This window comes from Melampsora larici-populina, assembly GCF_000204055.1.
Source record: "Melampsora larici-populina 98AG31 unplaced genomic scaffold MELLAscaffold_79, whole genome shotgun sequence".
Taxonomy (NCBI): domain Eukaryota; kingdom Fungi; phylum Basidiomycota; class Pucciniomycetes; order Pucciniales; family Melampsoraceae; genus Melampsora; species Melampsora laricis-populina.
This window is the reverse complement of record NW_006768843.1, coordinates 168,941-189,600: the sequence shown is the minus strand read 5'-3', so window position 1 is coordinate 189,600 and position 20,660 is coordinate 168,941. Positions and strand designations below refer to the sequence as shown.

At 39.4% G+C, this 20,660-nt stretch overlaps 2 protein-coding genes across 2 annotated transcripts; both read right to left on the bottom strand.

Moving 5' to 3' along the window:
* On the bottom strand, window positions 1-2,367 carry MELLADRAFT_95082 (uncharacterized protein; the record flags this gene model as incomplete). Its single annotated transcript, XM_007417820.1, has 9 exons — window positions 1-4; window positions 64-393; window positions 452-726; window positions 812-895; window positions 956-1,102; window positions 1,162-1,269; window positions 1,344-1,507; window positions 1,621-1,833; window positions 1,899-2,367. The coding sequence occupies 9 exons, from the start codon at window positions 2,365-2,367 to the stop codon at window positions 1-3; spliced, it is 1,794 nt and encodes a 597-aa protein (XP_007417882.1).
* Window positions 2,368-7,571: 5,204 nt separating this feature from the next.
* On the bottom strand, window positions 7,572-9,956 carry MELLADRAFT_95081 (uncharacterized protein; the record flags this gene model as incomplete). Its single annotated transcript, XM_007417819.1, has 7 exons — window positions 7,572-7,628; window positions 7,671-7,766; window positions 9,118-9,243; window positions 9,317-9,478; window positions 9,634-9,696; window positions 9,784-9,838; window positions 9,940-9,956. 7 exons carry the CDS (start codon window positions 9,954-9,956, stop codon window positions 7,572-7,574), a joined length of 576 nt encoding a protein of 191 aa, XP_007417881.1.
* Window positions 9,957-20,660: the final 10,704 nt, after the last annotated feature.

Sequence of the window (20,660 nt, the reverse complement as noted above, 5' to 3'; positions counted from 1 at the left end):
TTACCTTGAAGTGGCAGACAATTGACATACATATGTGATGTAAATCAAGGATAAAGGTCTTACTCGTCCTGGTCCTGGTCCTGGTCCTTGTCCTCATTCTCTTCCTCTTCCTCTTCCTCTTCCTCTTGCTCTTGCTCGTCCTCTTCTTGCTCGTCCTCTTCCTCTTGCTTGTCCTCGTCCTCTTTGCCATCATGTTTCCCTGCAGGTCTTTTTATTTGATGAAGAGCCTCTTCCTCTGGTACAGTTTTGCCCCAGGTTTTGTCAATATGTTTAATGACGTCACGGATAGCGGTTTTGTCAGGCACTGGGAAGGAGGTCAACTCTAAGGTCTCTTCTAAGGTCTTCTTGTTGCCAAATATCTCGCTGTCCTCAGTCAAACACAGGATTGCAAACCTGGGACAAATACAAAATGAATATGCTTATTGTCATACACAGGAAAGTGAAGACTTACGCGTGTCGGTACCTGCTGGACTGATCCCGCAAATATTCCAATTTTTTGTCGACAACGCTCCACAGGCTTGCACCGTCCTTGTATTCAACCTTGTAAAAGCCCCAATGGCAGGCTTGCAACCGCTGAAAAAGAACCACCATTAGTAGTTTCATTATCAAGGAATTCATCCTTAAAAATCTTGCGTACCAGATAAGCATATCAAGCCTTTTGCAAATGGCCCACTTGTTCAAAGACTTCGTCACGGACAGGGACACGGCCACCAATTTGACCAAACTCTTTGTCGTGAAGCTACCAATGGCCAGGGGTGAGGGTGAGCTTTTGACGAGGTTAATTGATCAGGGCCTAGCAACGGCTAATCACATTGGCGATAATTCCATTGAGTGTGGGTATAGGCCCAACACCCGTGCTGGCATTTTGACTTGGCAAGTTGATATTCTCAAGAAGCTGGAGAACGTGCAAAAGTAGTGTCAGATTGGATATGCAAAGAAATAATGAAAAGCTTACAATGCCTTCAAACTCTTTTCGTACTTCCTTCAGTCCATTATTGACAAGAGTCTTGTATGATTTGACATGAGTGACTTTGGGATTCTTGCCGTACCCAGGTGGCAGCAACCGTTTCTTCCACTTGTCAGGATTCGACATGATTGAATCCTAATCACTGCCCAGAGTCAGTCAGTACAGAATATATAGTTCAGATAGAGGCTGCTTACCATGACCGTAGCATAAAGAGACAAGGGTAATGTGATCTTGTCTCCCAGCTTGTCTTTAGTTGCAGTATACGCCTGCAGGTCACCTCGCAAGATGTTCTTGGTCGCAATCTGGCGGAGTGATTTCGGTGAAGATATAAGTCAGCTAAGGCCTGTTCACAACACAAAAATGGTGTCATACAAACCCGGAGTTCTATAGAATCTTCTTTGGAAAGCCATGGTGCAGCTGCCGCTGCAGTACCAGTACTAGCCGCGCCAGCAGGCATTTTAGAAACAAGATCCCTTAGCCCAGTGATTTGGCGGGTGAGTTCGTTCTGTATGGAGGTCATATGTTGGCGATTTGATAGACCTAGTGCCATGGAGGCCATGAAGCAATCCTCCGGAGTTCCAGCCTACAAACAAAAAGGAAGAGAAGACAAGACAGACTCAGTCAGTAGGGTCAAGACAAGGCATCAGCATGACTTATGTTGCATAACTGCCGTCCAAATGCTAAGTGATGATTGTCGAGGTGCGCACGTTGAGTGTAGTAGTTGAAACTCTGTAGTCTTGAACCCTGCAAAGGGGCAAAGCCACAAGGTATTATACGACATTGTTGGCCCGAGTTGTCGGTGATGGGGTGAAGATCATTGCCGTGCTTGTCGACGTAATCATCTTCTCCATACTCGTGGCGGCCTCCTATGAAGTAATCAATCAGTAACAGTTACTCAACGACAGAAAGAAGAAAGGAAAAGGTTGATTACGAATATCACCCATAGGCTCCGGTCCAAGAAGACCATGAAACTGATCGAGTTTGAGTTGGGTTTCTTTTCCCCCATCAGATCGAGGTGCAGTAGCCTCACGCAAACCTTCACGATCACGGTTGTGTGAGGGAGTGGGTGTGGGAGTCGGAGTACGAGGCGGCGTAACCTTGCGTTGTTTACCTTTGGTAGATTGATTTGCCTTGCTTGCTTGACTCTTCGATTTGCCGGAGGTCGGTTGGGTTTGCTTCGCTTTCTTTACAGAAGTGATTTGCTTTGTTTTGGTCGCCGGCGTGGTTTTGACGTGCTTTGAAGAGGTTTCTTCAACTTCAGCTGCTGCCTTGGTGCGCTCGCTGATGCGGCGCTTGTTCAAAACTTGAGAAGTTGATGGAACCAGAAGCGGAGCCGCATTGGAGTTTTGCGTCTGGCTCTTTGGAGGCGCGGGGAAAAACCATTGTTGGCGTTGAGACATCAGAAGTTCTGAGAAAGGGTGGAAGTTGGGGTGTGACAATGACGAAAGTGACAAAGAAAAGATGATTGAGGAAAGCCAATGAAGGTTTCAGATTCAGACAACTGTCACTCAGTTGCTTGTGACAGCCGTGTGTGACACACGGTTCATTTTGAGCACATCATGAAAATTTGACAAGGTCCTTTCGGAATATCTCAAGCAGAATAGCACAATGATAACAAGAACACCTTGATTGCATTTCATTTTTAATCATAATAAGAATGTAAATAAATCCTCCACAAACATTATATATCAATACCAAATAAAGAAAAGTGAACATGTTTCAGAAATTAAGAATAACAGAAAAGCACATTAAAGGACATCAAAAATTGAAACCGTCATTATTGTTATCTCCGTTACTTTTGCTTTGTATTTGAAGGGCCTGCCACTGGTCCAGATTGTTGCTCTGCTTCCCCAGCGTTGATATTTCCCTTTCTCTTCTTACTGGTCTGCACATTTTGTCTTTTTTCTTCTTGGTCCTTTTGTTTTTGTTCCTTCAGTTCCTTTTGATCTTGTTTTTTCCTCAACGAAGCTTCCCAATTGTTTACACCAGTTGATATTGTGTCTCTCCATTCTGAGGGACTGACCGCGTTAAATCTGATATTTGTCCAATAACGATGTAGTTCTGAAGAATAAAAGGCAGCCGAGTTTAGGACAAAGAATGCTGTCTCTTCGTGAACGACAACAAATTCCCGTAGTGTTGAAACTCGTCTTTCAATCATCACCGGCCTGTCCTTTTTAACAGTGCAGCCACTTTTGTGGCAGTGGTGTTGTATATTGAGTATACCCTCAATGTCCTAACCCGGTCAAAGTCAGTCCCACGTCCTTATTATTGAGAGGAATCCACACAGAGCCTTACCATTGGATTTATCCACACCTTTGAATCCGTTTCTTGAATTTCGCACATGCCATATAGATCACTGACTGATCCAGTCTTACACCTTGACACTTCAATCTTGCACTTGTGCGCTGATGAACCCCCAGCAATCCATATTCTGTTGACCCTGCCAATCATCTTGTTTGACGTAAATCTTGTGAGCAGATGTTGTGATTTGACCTGAAAGGTGTGGTGGAAGGTTAAGAGACATCATTGTGAAAACCTTGAAGGTTGTGTTTATATGAGATGGCTCAGAAGAAGGAATATACCAAAATGAAGTCACCTCCTCCAAAAGATCGGCCATTCTTCAACGTAAGTGAAGCCAAAAGGTTCCATTTCTTAGACAGATCGGCTTCCAAAATCGCGTTAGGGATGTGTGACTCGGGATCTGAAGGTTGTTATGGGTGAGCATCTATAATGAAGAGCGGAATCAGCATGTCTGTTAATCTGTCAATCAAAATGAATGTGCTGTGTCTCACATCCACTTTTGAAATCTTTTGGTTCATTCCACTTGGAATTATAGCCTAGCGCCTTTTGAAACAAGGTATTAGTTTTAAATAATTCAATGACTTTACTTCCAGCACGGACGTAACAGTCCAGATTCTTTCCACGGTTCAGACAACCTGCTGTGATTGATCTGATCAATCGGTGATTATTGAATGAATTTGCAATGTCTTTGCTAGGACTCAAATGATTTGAATGAATTGAAGAATTGCGTGTGTTACCGTTGTATCCCTCAAAGTTTTCAGTGGCACACAAGCATGCAGGACCGTACCGTCCAATGGATTCGCAGATGTGGATCAGCATATGGAACTTTGGTTTGTTGCACCATTTAGCCGTCAATTGTACAATTGACCGAAGGGACCTTTGAATTAAGATGCCGAGTTCCTTGAGGTATGACTTCATGTCAGAAATCTTGGTCTGAAACATATAGGGTGCCAAGTGGGATAATGTTGTCCAAGTTTCACGTTCTTCTTCGGATGATGAACATTGAAAAAAAATTAACGGCACCGCTTGGAGTACTGTGCGGAACTCCTTGCCAGTCATACCAAGAAAATGATTGATCATGGCCTTGGGCTGGATCGGAGGGATATTCAACCCAGATGTCTTGAAAGATTGCCAACAACCCCAAATGTCGTTCTTTTTGCTAGCAGAGCAGCTCTGCATCTGATGATGTAATAGGTATTTTGCCACGCCCAACAAAATAACGTGCAAAATTTCCACAGGCGTATCTCGATGGCCATTGAATCCTACACCACAAAGGTTAGCCAATCAACGAGTTCAATTTAAAGAGAAAACTTTAAATTCCTCCTGACTTACCTTTTAAACGCAGAAAGGGATTGAACAAGTGCTCCCCAAATTTTTTGTTGAGGTCGTCACACATTTCGTGCATCTCTTCATTTGAGTACTTCTTAGAACGAAACCATTCTTGCACGCGTTTAACAAATGTTGCATTAAGGGTGTCTCGAAGACCCAGCCATCCTGACTCAGTGTCAAATGCGCTGATTGTTCCTGGGCCTTGTGCCAGTGTCCAGAGGTCGTGTGTACCTTCCTTTGTCGTTGACCAGCTCCGCGCAGGCAGACACAACTGTCATTCAGAAACATATTGGAAATCAACAAAGGTGGGAGAGTTTTCTGAATGACGGAAAAGTACCTTGTGTCCATGTTCATCAACACCAACAAAATTACTGACATATGTCGCGGACCTTTTCTTAAGCAAGGTTTCAACCTTCAAGTCACAAACACAACAAGGAGATAAAGAAACTGTTGGGTTCATGGTATTGGTGACCTCCACATGCATTGGAGAATCACCCAAATGACACAGTACAGCAGTCATTACCAAGACTTCTGTCTGTGTCTGATGATCATAGGCCACAAATCCATGTGTTGAAATATCACTGGACCCCACACAGACGCAATGCATTAATTCCCATCATCACGAAATGAAAGGTTACAAAAAGCAGAAACAGCTTACTTGAGTTCATCTACCACAGGGTCGGCTAACTTTAACGCTCCGGCGGTGTTTGATGTTGTCAAGAAATGGCAGTTGTATTCTTGATTAAATAATTTTGGAGGCAAGCCGGCCAATGTAAAATAGAACGCAATGTGCTTGTTCCACCGTTTTCATATATTTCCGGATGGATTGTTGCAATACAAAACAATGGGAACATGTCCTATCAGTTTGACATCAGCCTTTTTGCGCCACGGATTCTGAAGTGGCACTTTCAAAAACTTTCCTGCTTCAACATCCTCTGGAAGGCAAATTGATAAGTACAAAGTGGAATATTCATTGACTATTGAATAAAAGCTCACCATACATTGAATCACCACAGAAACGCTTCATTGAGACATCATTGTGTACTTCAATCTTATCAAAAACTTTCAAGAACTGCTTCACATTGATTCCTGATAAGGCCGGCGAGTCGAAATTCGAAGCTGATGCGAAGCACAAGCGTCTATGTGGGTTGCCTTCCTGATCCTTTGAAAAAGATTGGTGTGCAACGGCACATTTTGCAAAGATCTCTGTCCCCTCTTGATGGAAAAATTGTGGAATGACAATAGATTTGGAAAGAAGTTGAACATGTTCGAATATATAGAAATGTCCTGGTAGATCGATCATCTGAAGGCGTAGATCCCTGTCAAGCTCTTCCCTCCATTTCTTTGACTGAGCTAGGCAATTGATTTTGGATGTCGTGCTTGGTAATTCGGGAATGAACTGCAAATGCTCAGCAACATGAGGATTGCCTAACTCTTGTGATAGGATTTGCTTGACTTTTAACGCAAAACAAGGTGTCCCCAAAGGGCTGACACTTTTGGAAACATCAAACCCATAGCGTTTCTTCAGTTTCTCACAAATGTTTCAAAGGCTTTTGTATCCAGGCAGGTGAACATCCAAGAAGCCAATAAAAGATCAGACATTTTTGTATTCGCTGACTGTCATTGTTGTCCGGGTGGTTCCCAGTACCAATAAACCAACAATTTGCTCTAAACTTGAGAAAGGTGCCCAAGGTGACTCATTATCATCCACAATTATTTCTTGTGCTGAGCTGTCTGACAGATGATCGGATCCTTCACTTCTGAGATGTGGGTCGTCGTCGTCATCGTCATCGTCATCATTGATGTGATCATGATTTCGAGATAAGTTTTCAAAAACTCCAGATTGATCTTGAGTCCAAAGATCCATGATTGTGTTTTGGCGTGAGTTATATTGTCTTCTATCTTCTTTGTCTTCTGAGTCTATGATTTGAGCCGCAACAATTGGACTTGGAAACTCTGGGTCCAAATCTGGCTCAGGTGAGACGTTTGAGTCGGAATCCTTGTGATTGTCGTTTGGGGATGACGCAGTGATTGGACAAACATTCTATTGGCGGAGATTGTCTAAATGACTTTGGTTTTGACAGTGCCTTCAAACCGAAGACAGCTTGATGTTGCAGTTTCCACCGCAAGCAAGGCACAGAAAAACCCCTGGAAGACTGTCAACTTCGGTGAAGCCTGGTGGCAGATCTGTGAGGATAGGGTATCCTTTTGGAGTACTCTAAGCTCACTAATGGGAATTCAGATGGGTCTTTTTATTTAAATATATGTATTGCAAATAGTAATTTGTAAATACAATAAGAATCTAAAATATAAATACGTACAAGCCACCCGCATGAAGGACCGCTCAATACCGTTTGATCCTCTTGGCTCCGGCTCCTTTTTCTCGCCATTTTGCTGCTTTTCTAATGTCAATTGTAATTTTTTTGTTCCAGTGACCTGCAATCCCTTTGTGCTGGCGACCTGAAACCCCTTTGTGCGCGTTAAACTGCAATCGTGAGCTTTTTATAATGCCTTTTCAAATCCCGAGCTTTTCCATCACTTACTCCGAATGTTGTGTTCCCTGCTTTCAACCTGTGTTCATTTCAACCCTATAAATAGACCTGTGGTATCTGATTTTTTGAATCATCCAAACCAATCTACCCCTCCCAAACTAAGTTTCTCTTAACTTATCAACTCATTATAAAACTACCTTTATTATTGTCTTTTATCTTTTACTATTCTAATTGGTCGCCTACAAGTCCTTGTTTTGTCTTTAACTCCGATTGCTTTGTTCATACCGTCATGGACAAAAGCCTGGACTGTAATGTGTTCTACAATTGGGAAATATAGATTCAATATATGGAAACACAATTCAAACAAATAGCTAAGAGAAGTCCTACAACATTTGACCAGGGTAAGACAATCAAATAGACCGCTCCGATTAAATTGACAGTCGACATTTCCACTATTGGAAGTATTGATGATCAGAATGAATTTACCAGATGGATGTTTGAACGGAGAAGAAGATGGGAAGTGCTTTTGAGTGACATAACTCACCAGCCACATTTGATCTCGAGTCTTTGAAAAAACGAACCAAGGCTACACCAAGAAGGATAGCTGAGCTTTGTACAAAGCCAATCACTGAATTTAAGAGACTGGTTTGGAACACATCATAACCAATGGCTTTTATCTATCGTAATCATAAGATCAGGATGTGATTATATCATGGCGATTGATAAACCACGTCGACATAAAAGTGAATTTGACACCGGATTTCCTTAGCTCGGATTATTCCAGATTTGTCTGGAGGTCATACAGGTACACTGCACGTCTGAAACAGCCATGCGGTAGCTGTGAAGCTGTAGTGACTTCCGTGAAAGTCTGAAGCCGGTTTTTTGGATTGCGACTGAATGTTATCTCTTTCACATTGGGTTAAAATAGCAGTGACGCCCACTTTTCAAAAGGTTGACACCGTGATTGAGAAAGAAAGCAAAAGGCTTGTACCCCTTCTTACTGCTCATATTATGTACCATAGGGGAGAGTCAGTGACAGAATTCGTGAGTTGCTACTCTCATATAATCCATTCCAAACCACAACACCCCCACTGCCTGCATCATCACAATCAAAGAAATCCAAGACCTGATCCAATGATCTCCAATACTGATCAATATCGTGATTCCTACAACAATCAAGACCTTTTCAATCACTTTTTCCCAGACATTGATCCATCACAGTTACCTACATCTTATCCGCACAATTACTACTTTGCTTGTAATGATCAAATTGACGTTTCTTTGAGACTCATTGCGGAGGATCTCAAGGTATCTATTTAGGACCCTAAAGCTGAAGATACGCTTGAGAGCTCTCGAGCATATGGGATGGCTATGTTTCCAGCCAACAAATGATAACTATTGAGTGAAGTCCACTCGCTGAAAGCACCTATGTACCAAGGTCTGTTAAGATGTATGTCGTTGAAATGCAAAATCCACAACCTATAATGCCCCAACATAAGCAATCTCTTCTCTCCTTTCGCTTCTGCTGCCCTTGTTTTTGCATCTCAGGCAATCTTAAGCTTTCAAGGGTAACACATCAAACAATTGATGAACTTGCTTTCAAGTGAACACATCAAATAATTGATTTGCACATCGAATAATCGATCCTTGTGCATGCAAACAAGCCACAAGCTGCCAAGAATCTAACCTCTAATGCTGATGTCTGAACTCGGCGTCACACACGCAGGAAGCGGGCGTCAGATTGGTTTGGACCGAATCAAAGGGATGACACCAACTTGCGTACACACCAGATACCAGCTTCAGAACGGTTCAGAGTCTTCCTGAAGCCTTTACAGGTCGCTCCAAACTGTATGACCTCCAGACAAATCTTGAATAATCCGAGCTAAAGAAATCCGGTGTCAAATTCACTTTTATGTCGGCGTGGTTTATCAATCACCTATATCATCATCATCATACATTCTTGTTGATGTACCTCTTTTGTTACTTCTTGAAGAATACAGCAATTTTGACAGGACAACCTTCACTCACAATCAATGCTTGTTGATGAGAGATGTTAGGAATAGTGGCCAGTATGCAATAAGTAACCCACATCCAAGTCCTTGGGTCTTTAAAAGCTTCAATTGCTAAATATTTTTTGAATTTCTTATTCTCAATCTAAATTAATTGCTTCTTCTGTATCAGTTCTACATATCTCAAACATATAAGAACACATAATCAGGCTACTAACACCAGTGCAATTGACTCTTAGTCTTGATACATCCTTGATCATTTCTTCTGGAGTCAATAACCAAGTGGTGGTAGGTGAATCAGGAAAGAAAAGATAAAGGGCTACAGAAACCAAGAATGTTACAATTCCAATGATGACAAAGAACCATTGCCACGGTTCCATCTGTTGGTTAAAGAAAGAAGTTTAAAGTCTGTCAGTTATAATATCTAAAGGACTTTGTTCCTTTGGGTTCCTTCAATGCACCATTGAAAAGTCTATGCCGAGTTTTCAAAATCCAAGCACATGGAAAGACATGAATGGAGAACAACGAGGATCACAATTGATGGCTCGATATGAAGTACTCCATAGCTAATGAAGCTTCCAGTGGCCACCAACAAACCCTAAAAATGTGATGCACCATGGACTGAGCAACACAAATCAAACCCGGTAAAAAAACGTGTCTTTGGAAATTAAATAAAATAACTGACAGACATCAAAAACCAAAAGCCCGTCCGGATGCCTTGCTCATGATGTGTATAAAACCTGTTTTAATCATACATTGAGTCAAAAAGGTTCATTATCTTGACATATCCTATCAAAAAAGAAATAGTCAGTGCTTGTGAAACAGGAAAGAATTGACTAACATTGATGTGGTCATCATAAAACCGGCTGTGGCACAACCCTCACAAGCCCCCAAGAAAAACCTGCAAAAGAATAATTGGATAAAGTTTTTACAACTCTATCAATCATCTCATTGATAAGTGTTAAAAGAAAAATCAATTTCATGCAACAATAGATTAGGATAAATTCCCATATGTTTATTAGTTTTGCCCATGAAGATGAGATATACAGAATCTGGATTTCACCGGGAAAGGTAGCTTTACCCATGGAAAATTGGATGAAATATTCACACACTGCTTGTAAGGCAACAAATATAGCCCAAGCAAACACATTGAGAGATATCAATTTTCCTACTAGAAAACGTTGAAGGGCTAGGTTTTGTGGATACTTGAAGAGTAGATAAGATACTCTCCATTCCAAGATTGTTGGTCTGGCGTGTTGTAATATGCATGGTCAGTGAGCAAACTTTTAAGATTCCCAGAAATAGGGATATGGTGAAAAAGCTCACCAAAAAAATTGTCCCAAGCCAATTATATTGACTGACCATTAGATGAGTAGCTTCTTGTAATCCTAACATTGCCATGTTGCCTGTTTGCAAGGATTCTAAGTATGTCAAGCAGAGAAGCAAAGGGAACTGATAGTCAAGTTTACACACCAATGGAAGATTTATTGAGTGGAAATGTTCAATCAAAATATCAAAATGTTACTGTTGCACTCCAGCAAATTGTAGCAAAGTGCGGGTTTTACATTAAAATCACATCTTTTGGAGGTATCAAACTCATAATTGCGCTCACCTGACTCAATTTTGAACTTTTTTACTTATGGAAAAGTTGGATTTGAGGTTTACAGACGCCTCACTTATCCATGAGCTAGGAGGTGAACTATAAGTGTATTTTGATAATCAAATTGTTTGAAAATGTTTTTTAAGTTCATTGATACCATATAGAAATTGTGTGCATCAACATGACTTGTTAAACTGCTTGCGAGAATGGTGAGATATTTACCCTTTACATTCAAATTACAGCATTGAAAAAAAAGTCTATTTGGGTATGAAAATCCCTGGAAAGCCACAGCTGAACAAATGAGGTCCTCTTAATCAACCAATTGACTCCATGTTGTATGTTATTTAGAAATAGGTCACTTTTTGAAAGATGTGGTAGAGGTTTTAAGTGACTTCCCAATTGATCTGGTGCGGGCATGCCCGCATGGTCTCTAGTAAAAGAGTAAAAAGAAGGAAGGAAAAGGACCAACAGTCTGTTTGGATGAATCCAGACAGACTTCAGTTAGGTGACTCCTTAAGAAGGAGGTTTGAGTATAATTTAATAAATATTATGATATGAGAAGGCTGGATCCAAAGCCTTCCTTTAATCTTTAAGGTAACAGATTAAAGAGTGAGGTATAGAGTCACTAATCTGGTTGTTACAAAGTCACCAACTTATGGTTGTTCAGAAGGTACACCAACCTGAGAGTTGATATAGGTCACTGACCTACGGTTATTCAGAAGGTACACCAACCTGTGAGTTGATATAGGTCACTAACCTGTAGTTGTTCAAGAGGTAACTAACCTTGAATTTAATTGGAAGGTCACTAACCTAGAGATGTTCTACTTAGGGAAAGTAGAGGATCCAGAAGGGGGAAGGAAGAGATTACTTTATCTTTTAGTCAGGAAGCTGCTTTAAAGATATGAAGTAAATCACTAGTCTTATTATTATAAGACTTTTGATTATGTACTTCAAATGAACTTTAAAGGGTTTTTTGAAAGAGGTGTGTAATAAAATTCTTGAGGGAAAGTCTTTGAAGGCTGAGAGAGGAGGGGTTTATATACTCTCCTCTCCAAACCTAATAGTAGTGATATTTGATTGTATCATTACTATGGTTTAGGGTTTAATGGTTACTATTAATTATTATTATTATTATTCATATTACATAATTACATATACGTGTTATGTAATTTATGTAGTATAAGCATTTTAACTCTTGACACTGAGTTATGAGGTTTGATTGGTATTTTGTTACATGTTACATATGTTTTTAAATATATATACATATGTAATTGATGTTTTTATATGTTTTATTATATATTACATGTGTTTTATAAGCTGTATGTACATGTAATTAGGTTTATAAGTGGGAGTTCTGTATTATAAGATAGTTTTGGGTACATGTATATGTACCCAGGGCTGACATTCCCCACCCTCAAAGGAGGTCATTACTTCTTTTCAGAAGGTTTATGAGCTCTTTTTTGCGCTCTGGAGTCTCTCAATGTTGTTTTGCCATTGGGTAATTTATTGGCTGGTAGCCACTCATCTTCATCTGCACTTCTGTTTTTGTATCTTACAAGATAAAGTGTTGAAGATTTACCATTGACTTGTATTTCCCTTTGCTTTATGATATGTGAGAAAATCTTTTCTCCGTCAGTTTCAAACCTGATAGGAGTTTTCTTGGGTATTTATCTGTCAGGGAATTTGCTTTTATCTGAAGCATGAAATTTTTTTATTAGTGAAATTGAGAATACTGGGTGTTTTCTCCCAAATTCTTCTGTCAATTCTACTTCTACTGCATTGCTTCCATGGAATTTTAGTATTACGAAAGGTCCAACAAATTGGTCTTGAAGTTTCTTAGGTCCTTGAAGATTAGTAAAATTTGTGGTGGAGAGTAAAACTTGTTCACCTACTACAAACTTAGGTTCTTTATGGGTTTTATTCCACCTTTCTTGATTGTAAGTTACAGAATCTTCAATACATTGCGCTGCCCTAGCTCTTGCTTTACCAAGCATATCAAAGAAACTCAAGGAAGTTGGATGAAATTCAACATTTTTATTTTTTATCTGGTCTTTTGGTAATCTAGGACAATAGCCTCTTTCTACTTCAAAAGGCTTTTTCCTGTTGTGCTATGTATGCTGCTATTATATGCTAATTCTAGGGCTGGTAGTAATGTGTGCCAGTCATGTGTATGTCCATCCTTGTCTGTGTAACAGAGTCCTTCCGTGCAATATCTCCTGATAATTTCAGTTAAGGTACTAATATTTCTTTCACTGAGACCATCAGTCTGTGGATGGTACGCAGAGGAAAGAGCTAATGTTTTCGCAATAAGTGTATGCAGACTTTGCCAAAATTCAGAAGTAAATTTTGGATCTCTGTCACTGATGATTATTCATGGTAATCCCACATCACTAATTATTCTTTCCCAGAATAGTAATGCAATATCCATTGCTGTTGCCTCTTTGTAGCATGGTAAGAACCTGGTTCTTTTTGAAAATCTGTCTACAATGTCCTATACACATTTGTTAATTGTTAATTAATGATGCTGGAAGACCAGTAACAAAATCCATGTTAATGACTTCCCATGCGTATGTTGGTTCTTCTATTATTTGAAGTAAACCAAATCTTTTCCCCGTGGCTTTATTTGCTTTTTGGCATCTTTCACAAGTCTTCACATATACTTCTACGTCTTGTCTCCAATTTGGCCACCAAGCTGTGCTTTTGATTCTGTCTACTGTCCGGTCTTCTGAGAGATGCCCCGACATCAACTCATCATGGCATACGTGCAATGTTTGTTGGATGTGGTCAGCATTTATTATTACTAGGTTTGCAGTATGCTTTTCTCTAAAATATAGTAGGTCAGATTCAAGTGAGATTTTTCCTTGAGCTAGCCCATCTTTCCAAGGTTGTTTGAGTGTGCTTGACAGGCTTAGATCAGTGTTCTGTGCAGACAATAATCTGGTAAGTTTGGCTGTGTTACTATTCTTTTGATAACTAGTCTTTACTTCATCAAAAAATTCTTCAGACAATTCACATAAACTGATTCCCATTACAGGAATATCTCTCTCCATTTCTTCAGGTTCCCATGCCGGATTGCTGGAATCATTTGGTAATGCCATTCTACTTAGGCCATCAGCGTTATTGTGGAATTTTCCTGGTCTATGAGTAATTTTCATGAATGGTTTATACTCTTGTATTTCCATCATCCATCTCAACATGTGTCTGCTTGGAGATTTGAGATTTGTCAGAGATCTTACTCCTGTACAATCTGTTATTACCTCAAAGTAGCTGCCGTCAAGGTAGTAGTGTAATTTTTCTAATGCCCAAACTAGTGCTAGAGCTTCTAGCTGAGGTGAAGAATATCTACTCTCAGTGTCTGTTAATTTTCTGAATATAAAAACAATAGGGCCTTCTTTTGGTTTCCCATCAATTATTTGTGTTTGATGGAGTGCTGCTCCCAAACCTTCAATTGATGCATCAACATAAAGTTTAAAAGGTTTCTCAAAGTCAGGGTGAAACAAGATTGGTGCTGTTGTAAGTATTTGTTTTATTTTATTCACTGCATCAATTCTTTCCTTTGTCATTTCAAATACTACACCTTTAGCATATAGTTTGTAGGGACTACAAGTAATGATCCCAAAGTTTGGAATGTGGGCTCTGTAGTAGCTTGTAAATCCTAAGAATGAGCTTAATTCTTGCTTGTCTTTAGGGCAAGGTTTTTGTAGTACTGCTGCTACGGAGTTCTGGTCCACTGCTACCCATAGTCCTGATACACGGTGACCTAGAGCTTTGCATTCCTCAAAACCAAAGTGACATTTCTTGAAAGATATTGTCATACCCATGGCTTTGGCTCTTAGCAATACTTTCTCCATTGCTTCTAGATGCTCTTCCCATGTGGTATGAAAAACTATGATGTCATCAATATAGACTTTGAGCCAACCTTCTCTTAATTCTTTTGAAAACTCTGTATCCATCATTCTTTGAAAGAAAGCTCGAGCATTTTTTATTCCAAAAGGCATCCTTATATATTCAAAGATTCCCAAATGACAAATAATTCTGAGGTATTTCCTGCTACATATTTCCACGATGTTCTGATGGAATCCTTTCATTATATCCATGAGAGTAATATATTTTGCATTGAAAAGGTTAGTCAAGGATTGGTCTATTCTTGGTAAGGGATATCTATCAGGCTTTGTGTATTGATTAAGAGCACAAAAGTCTCCACAAAGTCTAGATTTATCATTATGCCATGCTATCAGAACAGATGAAGTTATATCAACTTCTTCATCACTACCCACTTTTCGTATTACACCCATGCTCAGTAGTTCTTCAATGTGTTTTTCTATTTCTTTTCTACTTCTTGGGCTCGCAGGATATGCACCTTTCCTTAAAATAGGAGGATAAGGTTTATCTATTGTGAGTTCTATTTTCACCGGATGGTTCTTAATAACTCCTAGAGGTTGCTTTCCTAAACCAAACTGATCCTTGTATTTAATTACCATTTGAATTATATCTTCTTTCTGACTATAGGTAAGATTGGGTCCAAACTCAGCTTCCAATATTTTTTCTTGAAGTTGTTTTATGTCTTGACTTGTTGTAGATTCTATTGTACTATCAGGTTTAATTGCTAAAATTTCTTTATGTTGCATTAGAGCAAACTTCCCACTTTTGTTATTATTGCCAATAGTAAAATACTTTTCTTTACTATGAAATATATCAAATCCATATTGACTTAAGTTTTCTGCGCCTAATATGAAGTACTTGTTGTTTGCATTTTCCATCACTACAAATTCAGCATTTATTCTAATTGATTGTTTAACATGTGGGAATATCACTGGTAAGCTAATGACACCTAAAGCATGAAGTTTACTACCAACTCCGGAGAACTTCACGTGACTACTGGGCATAAGTTTTTCTTGCCAGTCTGGTACAATTTCAGATAAAAAATGTTTTCCCACAATTGAGCATGATTCTCCGCTGTCCAGCAGTATTGGTACTTTACAATTATTTACCAATGCTCGAGCCATTGCATGATGTCCTAGTGTATGTGCCATTCCATCTGCTGGTTTGGATTTCAGTAGCCTGGCATCAATTGTATTTCCCATCTGCATGTCATCGTGCCGTGAGTGAGGTACATCTGCTTCAGCTTGCAGTATATTGATGTCTTTCTCATTGTCCTCATGAGTATCAATCATGCAGACATTCTGTTGGTGTTGGTTTTGATGATCTTCTACTTCACTGTCTGAACTTGAATCCCCTGAAAGTTGTCCTCCTTGAAAGTCAAACTCATCATTCATATTATCACTTTCCTCAGTGTCTCCTTCAATCATATTTATTTTCTTATCTTTACATCCTCTCCATTGATGTTTTGGATCTTTACTTCCGCAGTTTGGGCATGCTCTGGAAGGTTTCCTTTCTGATGTGCTTGGTTGGACTCTTGTACTGGAGGGACCTTGTAATTTATCATCTTTAAAGGTGGCTCTATTCTCAATAAAAGGTCTCCTTGGTCTATTCAAGTACCTTTTCTTAGTGATGATGGTTGTATTTTCAAAAATGTCTTTAAACAGCATTAGGAACATATCCCACTTGTATGGTGTTGAGAGCTGGCTTTTGATTGCATTCCTAGCATCACCATCAACTTTATTCAATATTTTATTCACTATTCTGTCTGCAGAAGAATCTGGATCAAAAGCTGAAATTCTCTTTTTTTGTTTCAAAGACCACGCTGTGGGATCTGTGTGTATATTGGCATCAAATTTATCTTTCATGAATAATTCTTCCATGTTATTTTTCCAAACATTGTTTCCAAATCTTTTATGAATTTCTTCTTTCCACTCGTCCCATGTCATTGAGCCTTTAGTTCTACGTTTGTCCATGTACCACTGTCCTGCTGTGCCTGTAAAAGCTGTTGCTAAATGGCTTACAACGACAAGAGGGTCCATTTTCAGGGTTATAATCAAATCATCACACCAGTCAATGTAATCATTATGGTTATATTCACCGTCTCCGCTAAATTTTTTCCAATCTCGTCCTGTTGGCCAAAGTTTAGTCAAGGCTTTAGTCACATTATCTTCTCTAGTAGGTTCTGTCATTGCTGTTTGAGCAGTATTTTCCCTTATAAATGATCTGTCACGAGGTGGTAGTGTCTCCTCTCTTGCAATTGTTCCTTCACGAATTGTTGGGCTCTGATGATTTCTATGTGCTGGTACAGGTTCTTCATAGTTTACAGTTCTTTGTCTTGGTCCTGTTGTGGCTAGCCTAAACCTGGCTTCTCCTCTGAGTGATGGATCTACTCTTGAGTTCTCTTCCAAGGGTGGCTGTACATGCTCATGTACTATACCTGTATTTGTATGGTCATTCATCATAAAACTGTTGTTGCTGTTATTTCCTATATCAGGTTTAAGTTCCTGAATAATTATCTTGCTGCATTGGCATTGTTGTCCATTTGTGTCAGCTGTTGTTGTATTTCAACATTTTTCTCTAGTATGGTTTGATTTAATGTTACTTGTTGTCTTAACATTTGATCTGTGAAGGATTTCATCTGTATTTCTTGTTGTTCCAATAATTCTTTGGTTAATTCTTCATGATTGTTTCTTATTTTTTCTTGTAATGCGTGGTAAGATTTCATCATGCCACTCTCAAATTGCTGCTGTTGCTCATTTAAGCTCTCACGAATTTTTGTTATATTTTTATCTTCTTTAATTTCACCAATTGTGGAACTGGCTTGATTGTCATGTTTCTCAAATTTGTTAAGTAATTCCTCTATTTTATTATAAGGATCCTTGATTGGTAGCTTAAGTTGTCTATCCAATTTCATATCTATTTGTTTAATTGCATTTTTCATTTCTCCAAGATCACCTACTATTGTGTCACTAGTTTCTTGGATACTTTGTTTTCCTTGAGATATTTTATTCATTGTCTCGTGAAAATTTTTATCAAGATTGCTAAGTTTGGAAGTCAATTTTTTCTCAGTCTCGGAGATCCGTGAGGCAATTTGATTAGCTAAGTTTGTAATTTGTTTAATCATATTTTGCTGAGACACTGATAAATTTGCTTCTTCAACTATAGTATTGAGTTTCTCTCTAATTTGCAATACTAATGCTTGAGTTTTATTCAAGCTATACATCGGAGTGACCTCTGAGTTTTGTATCTCAGTTACTCCTTGCTTAATGCCTTGACTTGTATTAGAAGTGGATGCACTGCTGTCTTTAATGTCAGGTAACTGGTACATGCTCTTTCTCTTTTCCTTTATTTACATTTTTTACTTCAGTGCGAGTTTTCAAATCAAGAAGTATATTTTTAATTTCTTGAATTTCAACAAATTTTTCTTTTAATTCTATAAAGTTCTTCTCACTCTCATCATGATATGTTTGTTGTTGATCCAGGTTTCTGAATTCATAACTGAGTGTTTGAATCTCACTAAGTTCTTTACTTACTTCTGAAATTTTGCTCATGATATCATCATAAGATGATTTTTGTAATTGGCAATTTAATTGGAACTCTTTAAGTCTTACTTGGTCACTTTGCTCACATTGATTTTTTAGTAAAGTCAATTTAGGGTTCAGGTGTTCAACTTTTTCATAAATTGCATGACTTTTTCGTTGTATAAGGTCTTCTAAATCTAAATAAGTGTTTGATAAAGAAATAGAAGAAGCGGAAACTTTAGAATTTGTCTTTGAAACTAAATACGACTGGTTGAACAGTCCTTGATTGTTCCTTTCATCCAATTGATCCTCTTCTGACTTGATAGATGCTAAAGAAGGGGATAAGAGGTTTGGGGAGTTATCTAGAGGTGGTCCAGTGAAGGGTGTTTCAGCATAAAGAACTGAGGGGTGTGAGTGAAAAGAAGAAGTGGGATGAGGAAGAATACTTACTGTTCTTTCTCCTTCCCCTTGCCTTTGGCTTCCTTCTTCTCGTCTTGCTTCATTCTCTTCACCATGAGCATCATGTCCAGGAGGTTCGATGAAGTCTTGGCTAGCTCCTCGATCTCTTTGTCGCGAGCTCGCTTGCGGCGTTGACTTGAGGGTCCTGTTTCTACTCTTGGTTGATCGAACTCTAGCATCTTCTGAGGGTTGATGCACTAGGGATTGTAGCCCGCTATCTCCTCGACCCTCTGGCGATAACGTCTGCCGCCTAAGAAATCCTCCAGCTCCTTGTGAGTTTCCTTCGCTACACCCAATACTTGCCTGAAGCAAGAGTTGTTGCCTGAAACTCTTGCTTCCTCCAGGTCTTGTCTGAGGTTGGCGATCGCTTGGCAAAGTCGTACCTCCTCCAGCTCTCTTGTCTGCTGGTAAGATAGTGCAGGAGGAGGAGGAGGAGGTAAATTGGGGTTGCTGGTGCTCGGCATAGGTTGGTGTGGTCGTTGAGCCTGGGATGGTTGAGGGGGGTGATTTGGTTGGTGGTGATACATAGGGCTCGGTGCTGGCGGGTATTGAGCCACTGGAGCTGGGAGGTCCGACGGGTAGTGGGGTTGATAGTAGTACCCCGCTTGCTGTTGCTGGGTCTAGAGTCGACAATGAAATAATTTTTTTGTTAATTTCTCTTTCTTTTGCTAAGTTTTCAACGGGGTGCGGGTTGGGCTTACCTGAGGGGGGTAGTGGTTCGTATAACTCCCCCACTGGTGTCCTTCTTGTGGCTCGTGAGCTTGGTTCAACCGATCGCTTTGATTTTGTTGATCCGTGTGCGCTGCTTGCTCGGCTAGACATGGTGTCGGTAAGGTAGTTCAAAGAAGATGGATAGGAAAAACAAAAAAATTCTTCAACAAACTAAAAAAAGAATTAAAGATAATAATAAAAAACTTATTTATAGATCGTAACTTACGATTTCCTTGGGCTGGATGTTCTTGGTGGTGAACTGCTTCAGCAACGGGGTTGGTTTGTTGTTCTGATATTTTAGTTGAACAAGATAGTCAAGAAAAGAAAGGAAAAAAATGATTAAATGATTGATTTGTATGACCGTTGATTCAGTCGGTTGTTTTGAACTTACGGTGTGATTGGGCTACTTGTCCTTGGTTAGGTCTACCAGTATTTGAGCTTTCGTCTAGGTAAGTAAGTTCAATACAAAAGTTATTGGTTGTTAGTAAAAAATTTTGAATCTAATCTCAACAGAACAAGACAGAGAATTTGGAAAGAGGGATGGAAAGCAAGGATGAGATGATAATGTATTACTTTGGTGTTGAGTGAGTAGGTTCTCTGGTAGGGATCCTTCAGCTCGGAATTGTTCTTGTGTGGTTCCGTCAGAACCCGGCGAGTCGATCTCAATATTTGCTAACGGGTCAGGTGCTGGCGTAGTAGTGGTGGAATCGATCAGTATCGGTTCTTGACTCGTGTTACCATACACATCTTCAGACTCCAAGATAGAGCCGTCGTAGTTAGGGTCTTGTAAGGCAGGGTGGATTGATGGGTTCGGTTCGCTTCAGCAGGTTGTTGCTGAGGATTGCCGTGGTTGGCGAGGTCCAGCGAATTGAATAAGTTTGGGAAAGACACTAGAGAAGACAAAAAAATAAGATGACATGATGTCAAAAGACGAAAAAAAAAATTAGTATTTGAAATGTTTTGATTTTTTTGATTTAATATAAAGAAGATAACAAGATTATGGTGTGATTACTGTTAATTCAATAGATAACTTTGATGAAGTTAACAAGTTTTCGAAGGTTTATCAATTGATTATAAGAATAAAGATAACAATTCTTTTGATGTTCAAATGATTTGTCTGAGGAATGTTTGAAGTCGAGAGGATGGGTGTTCTTATACAAAGGAATTTGATTATCGGCCTTGTTTCCGATGCGGTTTTTGAAAAGTATCACTATGTAAGTGATATCAGTTAGTATACTATTGATAGATTAATTAATGAGTATCTATTGCTAGCTGACTCACTCTTTCCTCTGCAGTCTTGTTTGTCTAATGTAAGTGTTGCCACTAAAGAACTTTGCATGGTGACTCGTTTGCGGTGGTAAGTCGAAGTAGATCTGTCTTTTCTTGGTG